This window comes from Symphalangus syndactylus, chromosome 11, assembly GCF_028878055.3.
Source record: "Symphalangus syndactylus isolate Jambi chromosome 11, NHGRI_mSymSyn1-v2.1_pri, whole genome shotgun sequence".
Taxonomy (NCBI): Eukaryota; Metazoa; Chordata; class Mammalia; order Primates; family Hylobatidae; genus Symphalangus; species Symphalangus syndactylus.
Genome location: NC_072433.2, coordinates 99261549 through 99282713, shown reverse-complemented (window position 1 = coordinate 99282713; position 21165 = coordinate 99261549). Strand labels below are relative to the sequence as shown.

Below are 21165 nucleotides of genomic sequence, written 5' to 3'. Positions count from 1 at the left end.
AATGGACTACTTCTCTTTCTGGAAGATCTCCATGAATATTGATTGCTTAGCTGAGTATTTGCTAGCTGTTAGGCAACACTGACTTCAATAGAGTGTTCAGTTGTAAAGGACTTAGAGTATTACATTCTGTGTTATTACATGGAAATTTACTCACTTGCTTTAAGAGCAGTTGAGCTGATAGACATGTACTTTATACAGATTTAAGGCTCTGTTATCCCCCATTTATGTATTTTGAGAAAGTTTTTTTTGAACATGCTATTTAATGATTTTTTTTCAGTAAAGCCATCGTATACTCACCCTGCAGTTAATTTTCCTTGTACATGATTTTATTATCTCATATGTATTCATCTTATATAAGTAATTATTGTCTCACCACACTTTATTGTAATTACATGGCTGTGTGTCTCCTGCTAGGCTATGAGTGCAAGGTTAGTCACGGGTCTCATTCAACTTTGTGTTCCCATACCACTCAGGACAGTGTCTGACATGTCATGTAAAGAACATGTATATGGATATCCATAAGTGATGAATGAATGAATGATATCCCAGTTTTAGAGTCTACCTCCAGAATATTGGCACTCCGTGACTAAGTATTCTGGATGTGTTCCTTAAAACAGGGATATTGTGTTCACTGGCAATTTTTTGTGCCCTTTTTTTCTCTTAAACTATAGAGTAACAGGCTGATGTGTTTCACGCTGATCTTCCATGTGCTGTGTTTGATTGCTTGTTGATAATGAATGGTGACAAGTGCCATCATAGTGTGGCTACTTTGGTTCCAAGGTCACATCTTTCCCTTGGTTGAACATAAGTGGGTTTTACATTTCAAGATCTTGGCTTCTGAAACCTGGTGACTTGTGTTTATTATTTATGTTCTTGGGCATTTATCATTGTCTGACCTCTGTAACCCCTGGTTTCTGTTTTGATCAAATGAGATTTGTGCGTGGCCGGCTCTAGGGTGGTGCTTAGCATAGCAAATGTGCAGTGAGTTGATTGAATAGCCTTTGTCTGAGTCTTGCTGCTGCTGCTTCGTGCTGCAGAATTGTAATTTCTAACTTTTCTTGAAACTGTTATTTTACTTTTTTCACCTCACAAATTTAATCACTCTCAAGGAACGATATGTATTTTAAAATAGAACAGATTATCATTAATGTAAAATTTTTGATAGATTAACCAGTTTTTCCCATTATATGTAGTTAAAAATTTTTCTTCCTATTTTCTTTAGCTGGCTTTAGTGACTGAAAAGCATTCTGGAGACAAGAAAACAAAGACAAAACAAAACAAAATGAATCGAAAAATCTGAAAAAAAATTACAAAGATTGTCTTTTGGGATGATGATGATGATGATGATAGGAGGAGAAATTAAAAACTCTGATTTCTGCCTCTTACTAGTTTCAGAACAAGATTAGACAGAGAGTAATAAGACCAAAGCCTCCTTTTTCCCCTTCTTGCCACAAGCACATATTGACACCTCATGTGTAAGTGTGGCGTAGGGCGTGAAATTAAATCCCAGTGTTACATGTGCCTTGACACCTGGAGAAACTGGGAGAGCCTCTAATGACGCATCTGTAAGCTCCCTCCCTTACTGTGCTCTAGGGAATACGGTCCCTAACAAACCAGCTCTCCAAGACCCCAGCAGGCTGACATCTTGATTTTAGCCTTGTGAAATTTGAAGCAAAGAAAGACACTAACTTTCAGCACTGTGAGATAATAAACGGGTGTTGTTTTAGCCTCTAAGCTTGTGGTAATTTGTTATGGCAGCAGTGGAAACCGAACGCAAGCGTTAGTGAGTATTTATGTTTGTTTTCCTTGGTTTTCTCTTCATTGAAAAATTCAGGGGATAGTAAAACCTTTTTGTTTAACATGAATGGCAAGAAACAGTTCCTTCACCTCATGTTTCCATTTCATGAAAAACCCACAGCTTTATATACGTAAAGGGATGGGTCTGTGTTGTGTCCAACACACAGCTTAACATTTGGGTTGATTTTACTGTCCTTGAATGAGCTACAGTTTCCCTGGGAATCATAATTTTAACACCAAAGCCTCATTTTTAGTCGCTGTGGGCTCCAAGAGCATTTCACTGACACATCCTGTGCTTCAAACACATTTTCTGTTTTAAAAGTGAGTGATTCTAGAACCTTTGAAAAATTAGACATGATGAAGACCAGAATAATGAACATTGTGTTTTTAGTTGCTACACTTAGATATGTTGGTTACTCTACTTTTTTTTAAAAAAGTCAAAAAATGGAAACTCCTGTGAGTGGCAAATAGTGAAGCTTATATATGCATGAATAAAGTTTAGTATAGTTATAAAATCTTACAGTAAAATGACTACAGCAGTTGTATTCATAGTCATAGTATTCATAATATGAATAATTGTATTCATAATAAGGAATAAAAGGTAGGGGGATTACATAAAGCATTTTAATTGCCATTTATAATTATTGCTACCGTTACATAGCAGAGCAAGCATTCTGCCCTCAACTGAGGGGAACCAAAGTGGGGAACTGGGCCAGTGCATGAGTGCTGGGAGGAACGTGGCTCAAGGTGGGTCAGCTCCTACCTCGCTGTGGTGGGGGAATTGTCCCTTCTTCATTAAGGAACACGAGGAAATGGAAACTGAGTGGCTTGGCCCTGGGGGTCCCCAGCATCTGGCTAGGAGAGTGTGGGAGTGATTCCATCTCTGCCCTCCCCTGACCCTCCAGGGCAGCCCTTATCCCTTTGACTCTGCTTTTGTGGGAACTCCAGTGCCCTCTGTTCTTCCTTGGCTTCTGCCCTGCACTTCCCACAGACGGAGAGACGAAACTAGAGGCTTACCTCATCTCTTTCCTTCGATAATTCTACTTCATAATTGTGAGATTTAAAGGAAGGCCCCTCCCCAGGACCCCGAATTCTCCTGCCACCACTTGAAATTCTGTTCATTAACTGTTAATTTGAATTAATAAGTGGGTATCTTAGACTGGCCAAAGGCAGTTATTAGAGGTGACCTAATCATTCTTAGCATGTGTAGCCTGAGCTAGGGGCTATTCTAAAGACTTTACCTGGATTAACTTATTTAATCTGCACAGCAGCCTTATGAGGAAGGTCCAGTGGTGTCCAGTCACATGTCCTAAGTTACATGGCAATGACATGGGGAGAGTCAGAACAGAGTCCCTATGGGTCTGCCCTGGGGTTCAGGCCCTCAACCACTGTGCTGAACTGCTCTCCTGGATCCTTAATGAGGATTTGATTGCTTTCTTCCTAACACCTAGCAGCAATACGTGTAGGGATGAGACTGGAAGCAAAGATGGTGAGGACGTATTAGGAGGAGACATGGCTCTCAGGGGAGCGGTGCTTGGGATGATGGAGACTTTGGAAAGAGACTTGGAGGACATTTTTTTTGAGGCCATTATTTTCCCACCAAAAGTAGTCGGAAGTCACTCATAAGCATTTGGATGTCACATTATAATCAGTATGATAATTCAACCAGGGACCCAGCAAGTACTGCTGCTCTTCTTTGCCTCTCTTCCAACATCAGGATCATCTTTTTCTTTGTATTTGATTTTTAATTTAATGTTATTTTTAAAAGATGGGGTCACGCCATATTGGCCAGGGTGGTCTTAAACTTCTGGTCTCAAGCAGTCCTTCTTCCCCTGCCTCCCAAAGTGATGGGATTTCAGGTGTGAGCCACCATGCCTGGCCAGTTTTTTCTTTTACTGTTCTTGCTGCAGAAAACTCTTATGTATATTTGTGTGTGTGTATATGAGTGAAATGTTTAACTTATCCAGTTTATATTCTTGAAGTAACAGCTAATGAAAAACAACTAATCTCTTTAATTGTCCTTTTCTTCCTCACACAGTATTGGCTGGATCCTGCAAAAACCCTTGCTGAACACAAAGAACTGATCAACAGTAGGTATTTAACTTTTACTTTGTTAAAGGGTGGCTTGAAAACGATGACAAAGTCCATGATTAGTTGGGTGCAGAAGTGGGCTTTAGTACTGGAGAAAGAAGTGAGTAGTAGTACTCGAGTACCAGAATATGGAAATGTGTGTATTGTGTGCCTTGCTAGGCCCTCTCCAAAGTCAGGTTAAATTTAATCAGTTTCTGAGTGGATCTTAGTATTGAATTTTTCCTAGAGGCAGCCCTTCCCTTGATTTTGTCTGTGGTTTTTCTGTATGCTTGTCTTTAAAATTTGACCTTAAAACAAAAAAGGCAAATAGACATTAATGGGTGGTAGGCGGGCTGCAGGGATGGGTCATAATGTCCAAGCTTTTAAAGCGCTTGAGTTTCTTGGGTTATGGCATGGTTTTGCCATTCAGACCACTCAGTTTCCTAAGCCAGTAAGTAAGAGGTGCCTTTGTGATCTGAAAAGTGGTCTTCAGAGAGAGACCATTTTTGGGAGCTAGCTTTTTGGTTTTATCAATATGAATATTATAAGGAGACACAATATAATTAAGTATATATTCCTTCATCTTAATTTCCAGAACCCAAGTTTTTATTTATAAGCACAAACACAGAGGCTCCTTAAGTGTGCAAAAGAATACTCTTTTTAAAAAAATTGTCTGTTTCAATTGAAATAAAATGTACATAACATATAAAATGGATCCTTTTAACCATTTTTGTGTGCAGTTCAGTGGCATTAGGTACATTTACACTGTTGTGCAGCCATCATCACTGTCCATCTCCGAAACGTTTTAATCTCCCTAAACTGAAACTCTGTTCCCCATTAAAGCATTTTGCTGAACTGTGTGAATTATTGCTAATCAAAACAGAGTGGATTCTTCTGGCATTCATTATCCCCATTCTGAGTCTGTATTTTCTGTGCGTGTCAGCTTGTTTCCTGTGATAGTATTGGTTGTGCGACGCTCCATGGATCCAAGGGCAGGAATGTAGCTCTGCTTCCAAAAGGAACTGGAAACCTGGACTGCAAAGCAATCAGAAAGTCTTTTTCCTATGAACGTCTGCATCATTGTTGTTTCTCATTGCGTTTCCCCCTCTGTAGTGGAAAGCACTGGAGTTTACAAGTTATAGCTCTAGCATATTTGAACCAATTAAAAAAATACCAATTGGAAAACCAGAAAAATTTCAGGAATGATTTTTTTTTTTTTTTTTTGAGACAGTATCTTGCTCTGGCACCCAGGCTGGAGTGCAGTGGTGTGCTCTTGGCTCACTGCAGTCTCTACCTCCTGCGTTCAAGCAATTCTTCTGCCTCAGCCTCACAAGTAGCTGGGATTACAAGCGCCCACCACCACGCCTGGCTGATGTTTTTTTTTGTATTTTTAGTAGAGATGGGGTTTTGCCATATTGGCCAGGCTGGTCTCGAATTCCTGACCTCAGGTGATCCACCCACCTGAGCCTTCCAAAAGTGCTGGGATTACAGGTGTGAGCCACCGCACCCAGCCAATTATTTTAAAATAAACTCACAGGTTTCTTTTATAGGAAAAGTTGATATTTCTATCAAGGTGATGAAAAAATGTTAATTATTTTAAGGTGCATTATTAAAGTGTTCCTAAGCACATTTAAAGTGTCTACTTATTTACATGGTGTGAAATATTTTATTTAAGTATCAGTCTATAATGCAGTCACTTTTTCATTCTAAAAATGCAATATTAAAAATTTGATGTAGGCTGGATGTGGTGGCTTACGCCTATAATCCCAGCAGTTTGGGAGGCTGAGGCAGGTGGATCACCTGAGGTCAGGAGTTCAAGACCAGCCTAGCCAACATGGTGAAACCTCGTCTCTGCTAAAAATACAAAAATTAGCTGGATGTGGTGGTAAGTACCTGTAATCCCAGCTACTCAGGAGGATGAGGCAGAGAGGATGGCTTAAAACCCAAGAGGCAGAGGTTGCAGTGAGCTGAGACCCCACCACTGCACTCCAGCCTGGACGATAGAACGAGACTCCGTCTCAAAAAAAAAAAAAAAAAAAAAAAAAACAACAACTGATGTATAGTAAGAATAAAACAACTGGTATTATAATTGATGAAATGTTAGTGACTGAAGAATCCTTACATTTTATGTCATGAAATTACTTGATAGTGAAGGAAAATGGCTATCAAATCTCTAACAGATTAGTAAGAAAGAGAATCTATAAAAATGACAGAACATTTGCTAGTTACCAGAATGCTTGTAGTTAATCTTGATTTATTTTTCCTCGAGTTAATGAGAAACTCCTTATCAAAGACCTCAAAATTAGTCTACACAAAAGATAGAGGATTCCCAGTTTTTGGCTTCTGTATTTTTTGCTAAAGTGAAATGATATTAACTTCACTTTACATAAGAGTTTCTTAAATGTTGAGTCCATGGAATGATGTGGATTCAAGACAATAATTTTGTAATTTGAATTATCAGCACCTTACTTTTTTGTAGTTAGAATAGGGAGCCAAAAAATATCTGGCTAGACATATCCGTGTCCCGAATGTTCATTTCTATAGCCTTTGATTGCTCTCTGAAGCAGTGATGCATATGAGACTATTGTCTCACTCTAAAGGTATTATTATTTTGTATTTCCCTGAGAAGCTGTATAGAATAGTGCACCCCGAAGCGCTGAGCCCTAGATATTAGCAAACTTTTTTTTCTTCCTTGTGATTTTAGGCAAGTTGTTAACTCCTTGGAGTTTAACATGCCTTGCATATGTTCCCAAATTGTTGTTGTTGAGAATCAAATGTTTATGAAACATTTTTGTATATTATGAAATGTAACCAAATGGTAATAATGCCTTATATTTAGAACACAGCCATTTTATATGTGAATGGGAAATGAAGGGCTAGTTTGGGCCAGAAGACCTTAGAGAAAATTAGCCAAAACCAAATGTTTTTAATTGTGTACTTGTAACACTTTTGCTTAACTGTTCATACTGAACATTTGAAATGTGTGGGCTTGGTGAATAGGGTGTAATCTGTCATGTTCCAAAGAATAGAAGCAGCTCTGGGGCCTGGAGAAGGCCTCTTCCCTTTGTGCACCACAGCATCTGTGCTCCTCCCCGTCCCCTAAGTACCAACCCCAGCTGCCTGCAGGCACAGGCAGACCCATCTGCTCAGGAACATGGAGCTTGATTGACACAGACAGATAAGCTGAGGGTGGACTTCCTGGCTCTTCTAAATATTTAATAGTCTGTGCCTCCCTGACATCTATGTTCAGGGATATAGGTGTATTTGTCAGAAATACAAACACAGTGGTTAAACAAACATAAAAATTAAACATAAGGAATCAACTTCAATAATAAGAAATTCTAGCAGTTTCTTTTAAAGTTTAGTTTTTAAAAAAGCTGTAGCATAAGGAGTGTCTTACACAGGAAGGCATAGATGAGGGGAGGGGCAGGATCCTCATCTTGATGGTCTCCCACATGCCAGGAACAGGGTTCCAGGGTGCTGCACACATAAGTATGTGTATGTAATATTAATAAATAGTAACATAGTTCATATGTTATAAATACATGATACCTTTATTCTTGTTCTATTTAATTTCTTTTCCCCAGTTTCTAAATTTGTGACTTTATTTATTCAATTAAGAATAGCGAGACTGGGGTTACTTTGTCAGTTTAGACGGTATCGAAGACTTTTACTGAGATGCATGCTTCACATCTTTTCTTTTTAATTTGTGGGAGAGCTTTTGTTGGAAAACAAAATTAACACACGTAACCACCAATTGGTATATCAGGTAACAAATCCTTTTAAAAACAAAGAGTATTAGATCTAGTTACTGCACAGCTTGGAAATATGCAGTTTTGGAAACAGTACAGATTAGATTGATACCCTCAGAAATAAAAATATTTCTAGTAAAAGCATAACATAATGTGTTCAGCACCCAAGGGGTTTGTGTCTTCTTGCACAATATGAGTGTTTATTTATTTTTTATTTGCCCATGTACATACAATTCCAGGCTTTGTTTCTGATTTAAGAAAAAAAGTTTGTAAGCATAGTTCTTCTTTGGTTAATGAATGAGATGGAAACGGTTTTCTTAAATACGTGAGAACACATTTTTAGATTCAGAAATGTTCAAGAATGAAACAAATATTGTCCCTAATTTTATTATGTAGCCTCACTGATGACTTTTTTCTTGTAAAAAAAGGTAAGAGTTATCATAAGAAAATTCTAATGAATTAGTTTAAGGATAGAACATTTCTAGCCCTTCTTCCCAGAGTTTGCCATTTAGTAATTTTTTTTGTACTCTTCCAGGAAAAAAAAAACCCAAATATATATTAACTGATACTTTTTCACAAAAGGTATGATATTTCTGTGCTTGGGAATTTAGATAGTTGGTCTTTTCCACATGAGCACATGCAGTTGCCCTTCTGTCTGTTTAAACATTTGCATGGTATATGTCCTGTGGCTGGGGCTGACTTAAATAGTTCACCTGCTGCTGAGCATTTAAGTTGTTTTCAGCTTTTTGCAGATAGGTTTAAAAACTATTTTTTTTTTTTAATGAAATGATAGGTGGGTGGTTTTTTAAACCATTTTTTTCTTTCTTCACTATGAAAAATTACACGTATACTTTAGAAAATGGGAAAATATAAATAATAAAAACTGTCCATAACCTTGCCAACCAGACATAAGAACCAGCAACATTCTGGTGTATCTGGCCATGTCTTTTATCTATGTGTGTGTATGTGTCGAGGTCCTACCGTCATAGTTCTGAACCTTACTGTTTTTATCTTACGTTTTCTTGTTTCTTTAGACATTCTTGGAGTGTAATTGTAAATAGCTGTATAATATACTATAACTTTGACTAATTTATGATTTTAGTGAAATTTAATTTCTATTTCTTATTTTAGCTGGACCTCCATATACTTTGTATTTTGGTATTAAATTCTATGCTGAAGATCCATGTAAACTTAAAGAAGAAATAACCAGGTATAGTATTGACTTTGTTTTTGAACAGATACATGTATTGCATATACAAAAAGCTTTATTTAAAACAAATTAAAATTGGGCTAAACATTTTGATGTGTGTCTACCTGCATTTTGTAATGCATCTCCTGAGAGGGTAAAATTTAAACTAGCATTGCCTGAAGTTGATCAGTGTCTGATGATAGATGTGTTTGAAAATGGCATGAACGTGGGTGACATGATGATACATTTTGCAACTGCTGTGATGAAATATTTCTGTATCATTATTGTTAAGCATGCATTCAGCCTTTGTATTCATATAGAAGTCATTTGAACTGCCTAAAGGAAGGATATTTTGATGTTCAGTTTGTACTTCTAAATATATATTTGCACAGCCAGTTATTTCTCTTTAATTGGTTGTAGCTTAAATATTAGCTCTCCAGGTGTTTCATTTATCTCTGTAGGAAATGAGAAGATAATTGCTTTTAGTATTAAGGATGGAAACCAATGTTTTAATGCATTACTTCACTTTTGTCACCAAATATTTGATATTAGTAAGACAGAATTTCTTATCGGTATTGATTAGGTTGTCAAAATAGTGCATGTCAACAACTGAAAGGGCTCATAAAGAACAGACCAGTTATATTTTAACTTATTCGGCTGGTGACCTAGCTGCATGTGGTAGGAAAAACAAAAGTATATTCCCTAACTTAACTGTAAGTGGTCAGTTTTCCCGGTGAACCCATATTAGGGGCTCAAATAAAGCCTAATACCTCCTTTAAAAAAGTTGAAAATCATGTCTTTGGCAGCCTATGGTTTTGTTTCTATTCCACGCTTTCATCTGTCCCAGACTTTCTTTTTTCTTTATTCCGAACTGCACACAGAAGAATGAGAAGAGGATAGGCTAATTGGACCTTTTTCATCCCACTTTGAAGCGCCATATTTAGGCCTCATTTTTATTTTGTTTTATTTTATCCCTCAACTTAAGATATAATCTTTTGAACTCTAATGATTGATTGATGAAAAGATTATATTTCATAATCTGTATTTGTTTAATTTTTTAAGAGACAGGGTCTCGCTCTGTCACACAGGCTAGAGCGTAGTGGTGTAATCATAGCTCACTGTGACCTCAAACTTCTGGGCTCACAGAATCCTCCCACCTCAGCCTCAGGAGTAGCTGGGACTACAGGTGTGTGCCACTACACCTAGCTAATACTTTTTTTTTCATCTTGTGATGTTGACCAGGCTGATTTTGAACTGCTGGCTTCTAGCAATCCTCCTGCCTTGGCCTCCCAAAGTGCTGGGATTACCAGCTTGAGTCACTGCGCCAGTGTAGACCTCATTTTTAGAACCAAGCAGATGTCTGCATTCACATTGTTCATTATCACATTGTTAATGAGCACTTTGAAAAGTAGACATGCCAGTTTAAGCTTTTGCAGAGCACATCTTTCTGGGGAAAGGGCCATTAGGATGGAGGAAATGTTGAAGAGAGGGATGGTGTTTTCATCAGAGTTTGAGAGGGAAACTGAATTCAAGTGGTATAAAAAATACGCTTGTGTCTGTAACTCATTAGGGAATTGCAAGGGCACAGCATTTTTTAAAAAATAAAATGAAAGTCCTTCGTATTCAGGTTGTGAGTAATCTCTGCCTGTGCCTAAGTGTCCTCAGTTGTAAAACTGGAGATGTACCTGTTTCAAGGTTTTCGTAAGCATTAAATGGACTAATACATATAAAGCTCTTATGATTGTCCGAGTCTCATACTATGTTTGATGAATGTTAATGCTTATTTCATTCTATCCTTTTTCTAGATGTTTAGTGGAATTACATCTTAAATAGGGGTTAGGTTCCAAAAATACTTGAGTTAATGTTAAGAAGGGATAAAAAAGATCATTGTTTTATAATGCATTACTTCACCTCTGTTCACCACACACGAACAGAAATTTCCCAACAGAATCTACTGATGGCTCATTAATAGAATACATGGATTTTTGTGTAATTTACAACCCACAATATTTTCAGTACAACCAGTTATATTGGAAGTTTTAGATCAGCTTGTGTAGTTAAGAACACAGTGACATAGCTGGCTTGCAATTAGTGTCCATGATTTGTTGCCTAAAGCATATGGTTGAATTTAGGTAAGTTAAATGTGCGTTTAATACATTGATATACGCACATTATTCATTTTATTATTGATTTACATGAATATATTACCATTAATGGACCTGAAAAAGAGGAGTCATGAGATAATTTTGGCAAAAGCAAGAACTGAAACCAAAAAGCAAAATCTCCAGATACGTTCCATTTAAGGAAGAGCATACTTCTGCCAGCATTTTCAAGTTGAGTGTTTATCTTAATTTAGTTCTTTGGAAAATTGTACCAGCCTACTCTGCATTGGCTGTTAGGTTGTCTGTAATTTTTCGGTATGAATGATCATGCTATCATAAACATGCTTATACATAATCTTTTATGTATTTTTTTTGACATGTTACTATTTCATACATATTGTATGGCGTCTTTCGCCATCTAACCCAGTCTTTTTTTTTTTTTTTTTTTTTTTTTTTTTTTTTGAGATGAAGTTTTGCTCTTGTCGCCCAGGCTGGAGTGCAGTGGCGCAATCTCAGCTCACTGCAACCTTTGCCTCCTGGATTCAAGCAATTCTCCTGCCTTAGACTCCCGAGTAGCTGGGATTACAGGCGCCCACCAACATGCCCAGCTAATATTTTGTATTTTTAATAGATTCAGGGTTTTGCCATGTTGAACAGGCTGGTCTCAAACTCCTGACCTCAGGTGATCCGCCCGCCTCGGCCTCCCAAAGTGCTGTAACCCAGTCTTTTTACTCCTGCATTGTATTCCATAATTAACTATATGCTTTGGCCATCTAGGTTGTTTCCTTTTTTAAAAAAATTAGGGCCGGGCGCAATGGCTCACGCTTGTAATCCCAGCACTTTAGGAGGCCAAGGCGGGCAGATCACGAGGTCAGGAGTTCGAGACCAGCCTGACCAACACAGTGAAACCCTGTCTCTACTAAAAAAATACAAAAGTTAGCTGGGCGTGGTGGCAGGCACCTGTACTCCCGGCTACTCCTGCTTGGGAGGCTGAGGCAAGAGAATCGCTTGAACCTGGGAGGCGGAGGTTGCAGTGAGCCAAGATTGCGGCACTGCACTCCAGCCTGGGTGACAGACCTAGACTCCGTCTCAAAAAAAAAAAAAAAAAAAATACAGATAATGCCACAGGGAACTTCTCATGCATATATATGGTCATACTATTAATATATGCAGTATTTCAGAAGGACACTGATGTAGGAAAAAAGACCTGGAATGAATGTGATAGGAAAATAAAGTTTCAGGTTATGAAAAATGTACGTTAATAGAATCATCAACTTGGAGTCCCTGCTTGTGTTCTAAGATGTTTTCTGAAGTAAATGAAACTGGGGAGACTTTCAGGTCATATATTCTGAACTCCATCCTTGTAGAACATTTCTGACACATCAGCCAGCTTCCTATTAAGCAGTGTTAGGTAGGAAACCTGCTTTGAAAAGCAGTAAGAAATTCAATAAGAAATAATAATTCCCTGATGGTGTATGCAGAATAAATCTGATCTCTCTTTTCTTTATTAGTACTGTAAATAATTCGTGTCCTCAGGAGAGCTGTTAAACTTATTTTCAGTTCTGATTCAAAACATGACATCCTTCCCTGTATTGTGTGTCCTTCATAGCTCTGTATCCTCCACAGATTTGATAAGTATTATACATACATTGGTTAAAAAGACAGGCTTGGGAGACAGAAAGGCTGAGGTCTGCAGCCTTGCTTTGTCATTCACTAGTTCTGTAATCCTGAGAAGATTGCATAGCCTTTTGTAAAGTCTCAGTTTTTTCATCCGTGCAATGGGATTATAGTATTTCTTCAAAAAGATGCTTGGAGGAATACGTAAGAGTGTACTTGCAAAGTACTTACCATAATGCAAAGATATAAGTGTTCAATAATGATAAAGGTAGCCGATATGGAAATAGTGATTATTGTTTTATATTTTCAAATTATTGATTAAAACATTTGGAAAAGACCAGCTTGGAGCCCTGAGATAGGTCTTCTTGCATGTTTAAGTCAATCCAGTAATCAGACCCTTCTTATTGCAGGTGTTGATTTAACTATGAATCATTTTACTATCCCCTCTAGCCTGCATTTCTTGAATTTGTATGTCAAGACAGAATGCACTTACACTTCATTCAATAACTATCTGGAGTTCCATGTTCCAGTGTGCTGAGTAAAAGGAGTTTCAGTGGTGACCAGGACAAGATCTGGTTTCAGTCTGCCTGAAGAGAGAATCTGTCAGTTGTCTTGCTGACAGCCCTATCTGAAATGCCATTGGAATTTCCCTGAACTTTTAAGGATCTTAAAACTCTTATTAAAAAAAAAAAAAAAATGTTAGTTCCAAATGACTCATTCTTAACACTTTTTAGAGTCTCAAAACAGGTGTTTGATTTTTTTCTTAGTTTTTTAAATAATATTTCACAGCATTTTGCTGAGAATCGACATTAAGTTCATGTCTTCTTTTTGCAACCCAGAATCTTCCCTTGGTGAAGATGGGCTTGTTTTATTTAGCTTCTTCACTTCCTGTGTGACCCTCAGTCCTATGCTTACTTCCTGAGTCCCTGTCTTCTCCTTTCACTGTAGGTAATGGTCCTCATCTACCTCAGAGTTGAGGGTTACATTGCATTATGGAAGCGAAAGGACTTTGTGAGCTTTAAAGAACTATATAAATGTAAGGTGATGTTATTTGTTTCCATATTTTCATCACTGGTTTTAAACTTAAGAGGTGAAAGAGTTACGATTTTCTCTACTGTTTTTTCTGCTAAGTCGTATGTGCTATTTTTCTGCATTATTTAATATCATGTTATGATTTAAATGTTTCCCTTTGACTCTCATATTTAAGTTTTATCCAGACTGGTTAGATAAAATGCTGTGTTCCTGCTCTTTGTGGCATGAAGGTAATGATCACACTCCTTATTACCTCTGTGTAGGTTGGTACTCTCCTCTAGGTTCTCCTGTTTCACATTCAGCTAGCACCTAAAATCAAACTCCTCCCTGTCCCTGCATCCTTCACTTTTCTCAGCAGGGTCTCAAGTCATTAGAAGGTGCACTGCAGGATTCTTTGGTGTGAGCATTCACGACTGTTCTTGGCCAGGAATCTTACAGGAGCCTTCTGCCTCGAGCTTCTGTCTGTCTGCCCCTTCTTTAAGAAAGTCCTCCTCTGTTCTTCTTGCCTCTAATTGCTAAATTGTTAATGGTCCTCAACAACTTGTACATCCTTGGTGTCAGTTTAGCTCTTTTCAACACACATTAGATAAATAGAAAACTGTGAGGCCAATATTTCAGGCCCGTCTCTCGTGTTGTACTGGTGGTGGTGGTGTGTTAAGTACAGACAGAGTGGAAGACAGAATGCTCCTCCCCACCTAGAACTCAAAGTCTCAGGGGCAGTGCATATACATCGGTTTGTTAGTTTACATAAGGAGGTAACCAGAAACTGCTTCCTGAAGCCTCTGCTGTGTACCACAATGTATTCTGGAAACTTCCTTGATAAGTAGATACTTTTGGTTAGCATTCCAGTATGGTACAATGTAAGTAGAGTCACAGTACAATTTATTGTCCAAACTCTGACACTTTAGAGAATGATGAAGTGAGTTATTAATAATTACATATTCATAATAGGCATAAATTAGTACTCTCCTAGGCAGACTGGCGCATAGGTTCATCTAATTAAAACCAGAGATAAACGAAGACTCAAGCATTCAATCATAGCTTTAATCAGAATGACACAGAAGGAAAGATTCAGCAACTCTAACTTGTTCTAATTTAAATAAAATATTAAATTACTATAAACCCCATAAAATATATAAAACAAGCAATACATAGTTAATTTAAAATAGGCCCTGAGACCCTATAAAATGTTTAACATATGAAAATATGATTTTACTTTATCACAAATTTGCCTTATGACTCTACTAAGATGCTTGCTGTAGTAAAAATCAAGTTTTAAATTAAAAATAGTTTGTTTGCCTTCAGTTTTTGATGTGTTTTTTTTTTTTTTTTTCATGCAGGGAGTTAAAGATCTGTGATATCTTTAAAAGGCGGGCTATCCAGGGAAGTTTGAATAGATGCTTTTCTTCTTTATGAATTTCTCAGAGACAGCAAATGATGTTACCAGTTTTTAGAATTTTGTCTGTTTAGCCATGTATCCAACTTGCAAATCAACAAGTATTTGTTAAGCAGCTACTATGTGCTGAGCCCTAGATACTGGGAATGCAGTTACTAATGTGATGTGGCTACTGTTTCTTTGTATCTGTTTGTCTGTGTTGCAGCTTTGTTTTCTAATACGTATTTTTAATCTCTCTGTTCCTCTTTCCTTTTGTCTTTGAAGCAGATGTCTATCATTTCTGTATTTGGCAAAAGATTTGATTGTCTAGTCAGATGTTAAAGTCTTTTTTTTTTTTTTTTTTTGAGAGACGGTCTTATTCTGTTGCCCAGGCTGGAGTGTGGTGGCGCAGTTATGGTTCACTGCAACCTCAACCTTCTGGGCTCAGACGATCCTCCTGCCTCAGCCTCCCAAGTAGCTGTGACTACATGCATGTACCCCCATACCTGGCTAATTTGTTTTTTGTAGAGATGGGGTTATCACTATGTTGTCCACGCTTGTCTCAAACTCTTGGCCTCAAGCAATCCTCTTTCCACAGCCTCCCAAAGTACTGGGGTTACAGGTGTGAACCACCGTGCACAAAGTCTTAATAGAGGAAGAGAAATTTGCATCTCTGACCCATTTCTTAAAAAAATACACTTCAGGAAGAGAAATTTGAAGATGCCAATAGAGAAGGAGGAGGCTGTAGTAAAATGCAAGTTTCCAGCAGCAAGCAGTGATAATTCTCACAGTTGTCTCTTTTGTTTATAAGGTTTTTTTTGTTTGTTTTTTTGAGACAGGGTCTTGCTCTGTCACCCAGGCTGGGGTGCAGTGGCACAGTCTCAGCTCATGGCAACCTCCGCCTCCTGGGTTCAAGTGATTCTCGTGCCTCAACTTCCCAAGTAGCTGGGACTACAGGCACGTGCCACCACTCTTAACTTTTGTATTTTTAGTAGAGAAAGGGTTTCACCGTGTTGGCCTGGTTGGTCTTGAACTCCTGATCTCAGGTGATCCACCTGCCTCAGCCTCCCAAAGTGCTGGGATTACAGGCGTGAGCCACCATGCCCACTCTTGTTTATAAGGTTTTGTATTTAAGTTCTCCTAATTTTACTTGACTCTGCTTTTCTCCCCTCCAAGAGGAGCACAGATGATCATTATCAAGTGGATTTAATGCTCAGATGAACATTCAGGGAATTGAAAATAGTTAAATAAGGTTGGAAAAAGGTATGCAAATTATGGAACAGGGTGGTCACTGATGAGCGGCAAGAAGTGACCCAAGAAGTAAGCAGAAGTAAGAAGAAGTCAGTTTTACAAGCTGTCTTAAGGAGCTTGAACTTTATCCTAAAGGCAAAGGAAGTCTTTTGAGGGTTGGTTTTTTTGTTTTTTGTTTTTTTAACTGAAAGAGTGACATGATCCTGTTTACGTCTTAAGAATCCTGCTTACCTCTTGGGAGGATTGGAAGGAAAGTAAGTATGAGTGATGCCAGAACAGTTAGGAGGAGGTTTTAGAAATTTAGGAGAGAGTGACCTGGTCTAGGGGTTGGAGAGGAGTATAGATTTCAGAAACAGCATATGTGGTCATTGAATGTGGGTGCCAGGGATGATTACACGTTGTTCCCAGGTTTATTTTACATGGACATCTGAAGGTGGGGGTGCTGTTTACTGAAATGGGCAGTGGGGAAACATGGGACATTGAGAGAATTTTCTCTGAAACATATGGTTGCAATAAAAGTTGATGCCAGTCTTCTTGAAATAATCAATGTGGTGTCTAATATCTAACACAAATGTAACATTTTCTCACTAAGGGCTTTCGTTGTGTGCATTTGGAGAAGAGATATTTAATATAACTGATTATTATAGTTCATTTCCTTTTTTTTTTCTTCCCAATGACATCAAGTCACCTTACAAAACAGAAGTCACAAAAGGACAGGTGAAGTGTGTGAGAGTGTATGTGCATGTGTGTAAGTGCTAGCATCTGAGGATGATGTGGATGGTTAATTATGTTGGTTCATAAACCTCTGGCCCCTCTCAGTCCTCTAGCAGAATAGCTGAATAAGAAAAAAAAAAAACTAATCAAAGTTACATAATATCCTGATTGATAGAGTTCTAGGGTCAGATTGCTTGGGTTCTAGCTCTAACGCTGCTGCTTAATTTGTTGTGAGGTCCTGGACAAGTTATTTCACCCCTGAGTCTATCAGTTTTCTCATCTGCACAATGGAGAAAATAATATACTGTCTTTATTTTTAAAGTCTTAACCTAAGTTATTATACATAAATCACTTAGGATGAGTTACCGTAATTTACATAATTATACATAAATTACTTAGGATGAGTTACCGTAACAGTGCATGACGTTACTGTTATAACAGGTTTTCTTTTGACAACATGGAATGAGCAGATAATAGGCAGAGTATTATGTAATATAGGTTGGGTCTGTGTGATTTCTTCCTCCCAGTAAGAGCATGTTGTGGTGACAGTGGCAGTAATGATAGCTTAAAAGAGCTTGGAGTTATCCTTTGCATTCACCTTGTGAGGTGGATGCTGTCAACTGTTCCAGGTTTGCAGGTGGGGAGGCTGGCTGTTGGAGGGGTTAAGCAGCAGCCCAAGGCTACAGAGGTAGTGAATGCCGGGGTTGGGAAGTAAGCCAAGCAGTTGAACTTGAAAGCTGCACTTTTTATCCACAACCCTGTATTGCCTCTGTAAGGTATGTTTAAGTAGTTCCTGTTCGCTCAACAGCCCCCGCACACAAGAATGAGGGGTGGCTTTATTTTAATTGAAGTTAATTGGTTGTTAACCTTGATTATCAGGGTCTGAAACTTCAGGTTTGAGTAGTGTAAGAGATCGTTAATCTCTCTTTTTGTTTCTCTTTTAGATATCAGTTTTTCTTGCAGGTGAAGCAAGATGTCCTTCAGGGCCGCCTGCCCTGTCCCATCAACATTGCTGCTCAGCTGGGAGCGTATGCCATCCAGTGTAGGTGCCACTTAAGCATATTTGCCTCAGAAATGTTTGGAGAAAGTATTTGCATTTTTAAAAGCGAGTTTACATACTAAAACTCTTCTTATCCATGAGATTTTGCAAAAAAAAAAAAAAATTGGATTTATTTGGAATTCAAGTTTTGTTCAGTGTTCCTTCAGAAGAGGTAAAAATGGAGCCAAGTACAAATCCCTTATGGTAGGTCGTATGGAGGTTTAGTCACTGGAAGAGCATTGATTCTTGATGAAGTGGAGGGTCTAACAATCTGTTCTATCTACATCTCATCTGAGTTTGTTGATTTTCCTCCCCACACACTCTCTGAAGCTTCTGTGTGTCAGAGATCCCATTGCTCCTGCATTGCTGTTGTGAAGAGTCTGCATGGCCAGGTGCCATCGCTAGGTTCAGCATGTGGCATGGGTGTTGAGCTCAGTGCTCTTCAGCTCTTCATGTTAATATGGTGGCTCTGTGGGGTGGCTCCAGGATGCATTGTCATTTTGGAGACTGAGGCTGAGACTACTTCCAGTAACAATTAGACACCTTCTAAGAATCAAGCTAGATGTGGGGAGAATAAGATAGCATGGTCCTTGCCCTTGTGGCACTTGCAGACTAAAAATAATCTAGAAGAAATATGCTAAGAAAAATGTCATATAGGGGAACTGTGTTGGGGCTTGCAAGGTAGATTAACACAGGGAGAAGCATTTATATAGGAGTAATATAGTGGGCTGTCTGGTATCATTTTGCTTCTTTGTGTAAATTGTAATGGGATATGTGCAGCATTGTATTGCATTTCCATTATCATTATTTCAGGCAAGGGTGTATTGAATCACATGCACTATTTCTTGGTGTCATTATCTGAGAGGATATATTGAGGTCATGGTTGTTTTTCACTTCCAGCATTTCTAACGTTTGTGCTTGAAATGCTGTTTACAACATTTTACTTCACATACATTGTTAGGAGTAATTGAAGTAAAAACAGTGATACAATTATAGTCTTTGGGAATGCAAAAATAAAGAACTTCTGTTTTTAAGTCCAGAATTTGTTGCTACTATCCATATATGCTCATCAGAGTTGTTTTAGTAAAATTATTTAGTTGTCTTAAATGTGAATTTTAATAAGACATTTGAAAAGTTTAAGCATGTTAGGAATTTTTTATTTCTATGTTTTAAGGACTATTTTCCTAAAATGGAAAAAACTATGATATCTTTCTTTTTTAGCGGAGCTTGGAGATTATGACCCATATAAACATACTGCAGGATATGTATCTGAGTACCGGTTTGTTCCTGATCAGAAGGAAGAACTTGAAGAAGCCATAGAAAGGATTCATAAAACTCTAATGTAAGAATCATTACACCATGTCTTATTGCATCATCTGTCAGTCATCATCTTCTCATATTCATAAGAAAAGTTTCTAGAATGATAAATTCTTCACCTGTGCATTTAATATTCTAATACTCCTCTTTGTATAGTTTAACTGCTTTTAACTCTAAAATGCTCATCGAAAACTTCAGTAATTTAAAAAGTGTAAAGGAGAAAGTAATTTCAATATGTAAAGTTACCATTTTTTGGTCAATGGCCTTTCAGACATCTCTTTCTATGTACAATTTCCCAGAGAAAATTTGTCGTACATAGGTTCATGTATTTATGATATTGTGTAGTGGAATCATTCTGTAAATACTAGATTTTGCAGTCTTTTTTTTTCAGTCACCAGTATCTTGTGAAATTAATCTTTCAGCTATAAATATGTTTAATCACAACAATTTTTAACCATAAATCCATTAATATATTCTTCAATGTTTCCTCTGTCTGAAGTATCCCAGTTCTTCACAGTTATAAGCCAAGTCCTATTCAGGCCATAGCAATGAGTCTGGAAATAGTGATGATGCCACTGTGAAACCTTTGAGGGTATTGTGTTAACACCGCATGCATTTCTGAGAGTAGACACGCTCTCCTAGTAGGATTTTCAATTCATGGCCTATAGCATTGAAGTTATAATTTCATTATAGTTATTTTGGTTAGAGTCTTTACACTGGTTAACATTGCTTTATTCCCTGTTATGTAACACTCCCTCTTGAATATGCTTGGTTTCGGATCTATTATAGTTAAGGAAAAAAAAATGGCTGGGCGTGGTGGCTCATGTCTGCAATCCCAGCACTTTGGGAGGCTGAGGCAGGTAGATCACTTTGAGAACAGCCTGGCTAAAATGGTGAAATCCCATCTCTACTAAAAATACAAAAATTAGCCGGGCGTGGTGGCATGTGCCTGTAATCCCAGTTACTTGGGAGGCTGAGGCAGGAGAATCGCTTGAACCCGGGAGGTGGAGGTTGCAGTGAGCCGAGACCACACCATTGCACTCCAGCCTGGGCAACCAGCGAAACTCCATCTCAAAAAAAAAAAAAAAAAAAAAAAAAAAAGAAAAAAATGTAGAATTAATCTGGTCACAAAAAATTGTTTGCCTAAAGGATCCGTTTCAGTGAGTGTAGAAGCAGAAGTCAGCTGCTGAATTGCAATCAGAGAAAGAGGCCCTCTATGTTGTATTAGCATGCACTAGAAGGCTCTCCAACCCGATTGTAGAGTCCTTCATTTTCAGATTCTGCTGAAGTAGATGCTCAGAGAATGCTTGTTATAACGTTAGGAAGGGCAACGTGTTTGGCACATTCTGAGAGTACTGATTCTACTAGGGGTTTCAAAGCACAATTATATACTGAAATTATCAAGGAGCTTTGGGTAAAGGCTCTCATGTGTTTTAGATGATAGTGTTGACATTGTGACTGTTATTTCTAAGAATAAAGCTTGATCAAGGTGTGGTGTGTCTAATTTGATGAACATTCTTCATGGATTTCAAAAGTGTGGTACGTTGGTGGTTTTCCAGTGCATTGTGGCTGAAATGAAATATGTCATTGCAGGATTTCTTAATTTTTAAGATTCGACCTCCTTTGGTTATCTATTAAAATCTCAATCCCTCTCTCTCTCTCTCACACACACACAGACACACACACACACACACACACTCGCTTGCACATGCATATTTAACTCTTCTGTGCAGATTTCTGGCTAATGCTCACCCTCATCAGGAATGAATGCTGTTTTCTTTATATTACCACCAATGAAGATTTTGGGAAGATTTCTGTATTCTGTATTAAGAAAATGACAAGCATTTTTTACAATCTCTGTACGTTAATCAATGTATTTTCAAACTACACATGTGCTCAGGAGATCTTGA

General features: G+C 38.0%; 1 protein-coding gene across 5 annotated transcripts in view; it reads left to right on the top strand.

Moving 5' to 3' along the window:
• EPB41L4A (erythrocyte membrane protein band 4.1 like 4A) overlaps positions 1-21165 on the top strand; it is a 290674-nt gene that overhangs the window by 149656 nt on the left and 119853 nt on the right. For all 5 annotated transcript variants that reach the window (XR_008660989.2, XM_063612902.1, XM_055298370.2 and 2 more), the window contains 4 exons: positions 3836-3887; positions 8751-8829; positions 17844-17941; positions 19160-19280. Coding sequence is in view for 4 of the 5 variants with exons in the window: in XM_063612902.1 (XP_063468972.1) it covers positions 3836-3887; positions 8751-8829; positions 17844-17941; positions 19160-19280 (350 nt within the window). In the remaining variant the exon portion in view is untranslated. The remainder of the gene's footprint in view (positions 1-3835; positions 3888-8750; positions 8830-17843; positions 17942-19159; positions 19281-21165) is intronic.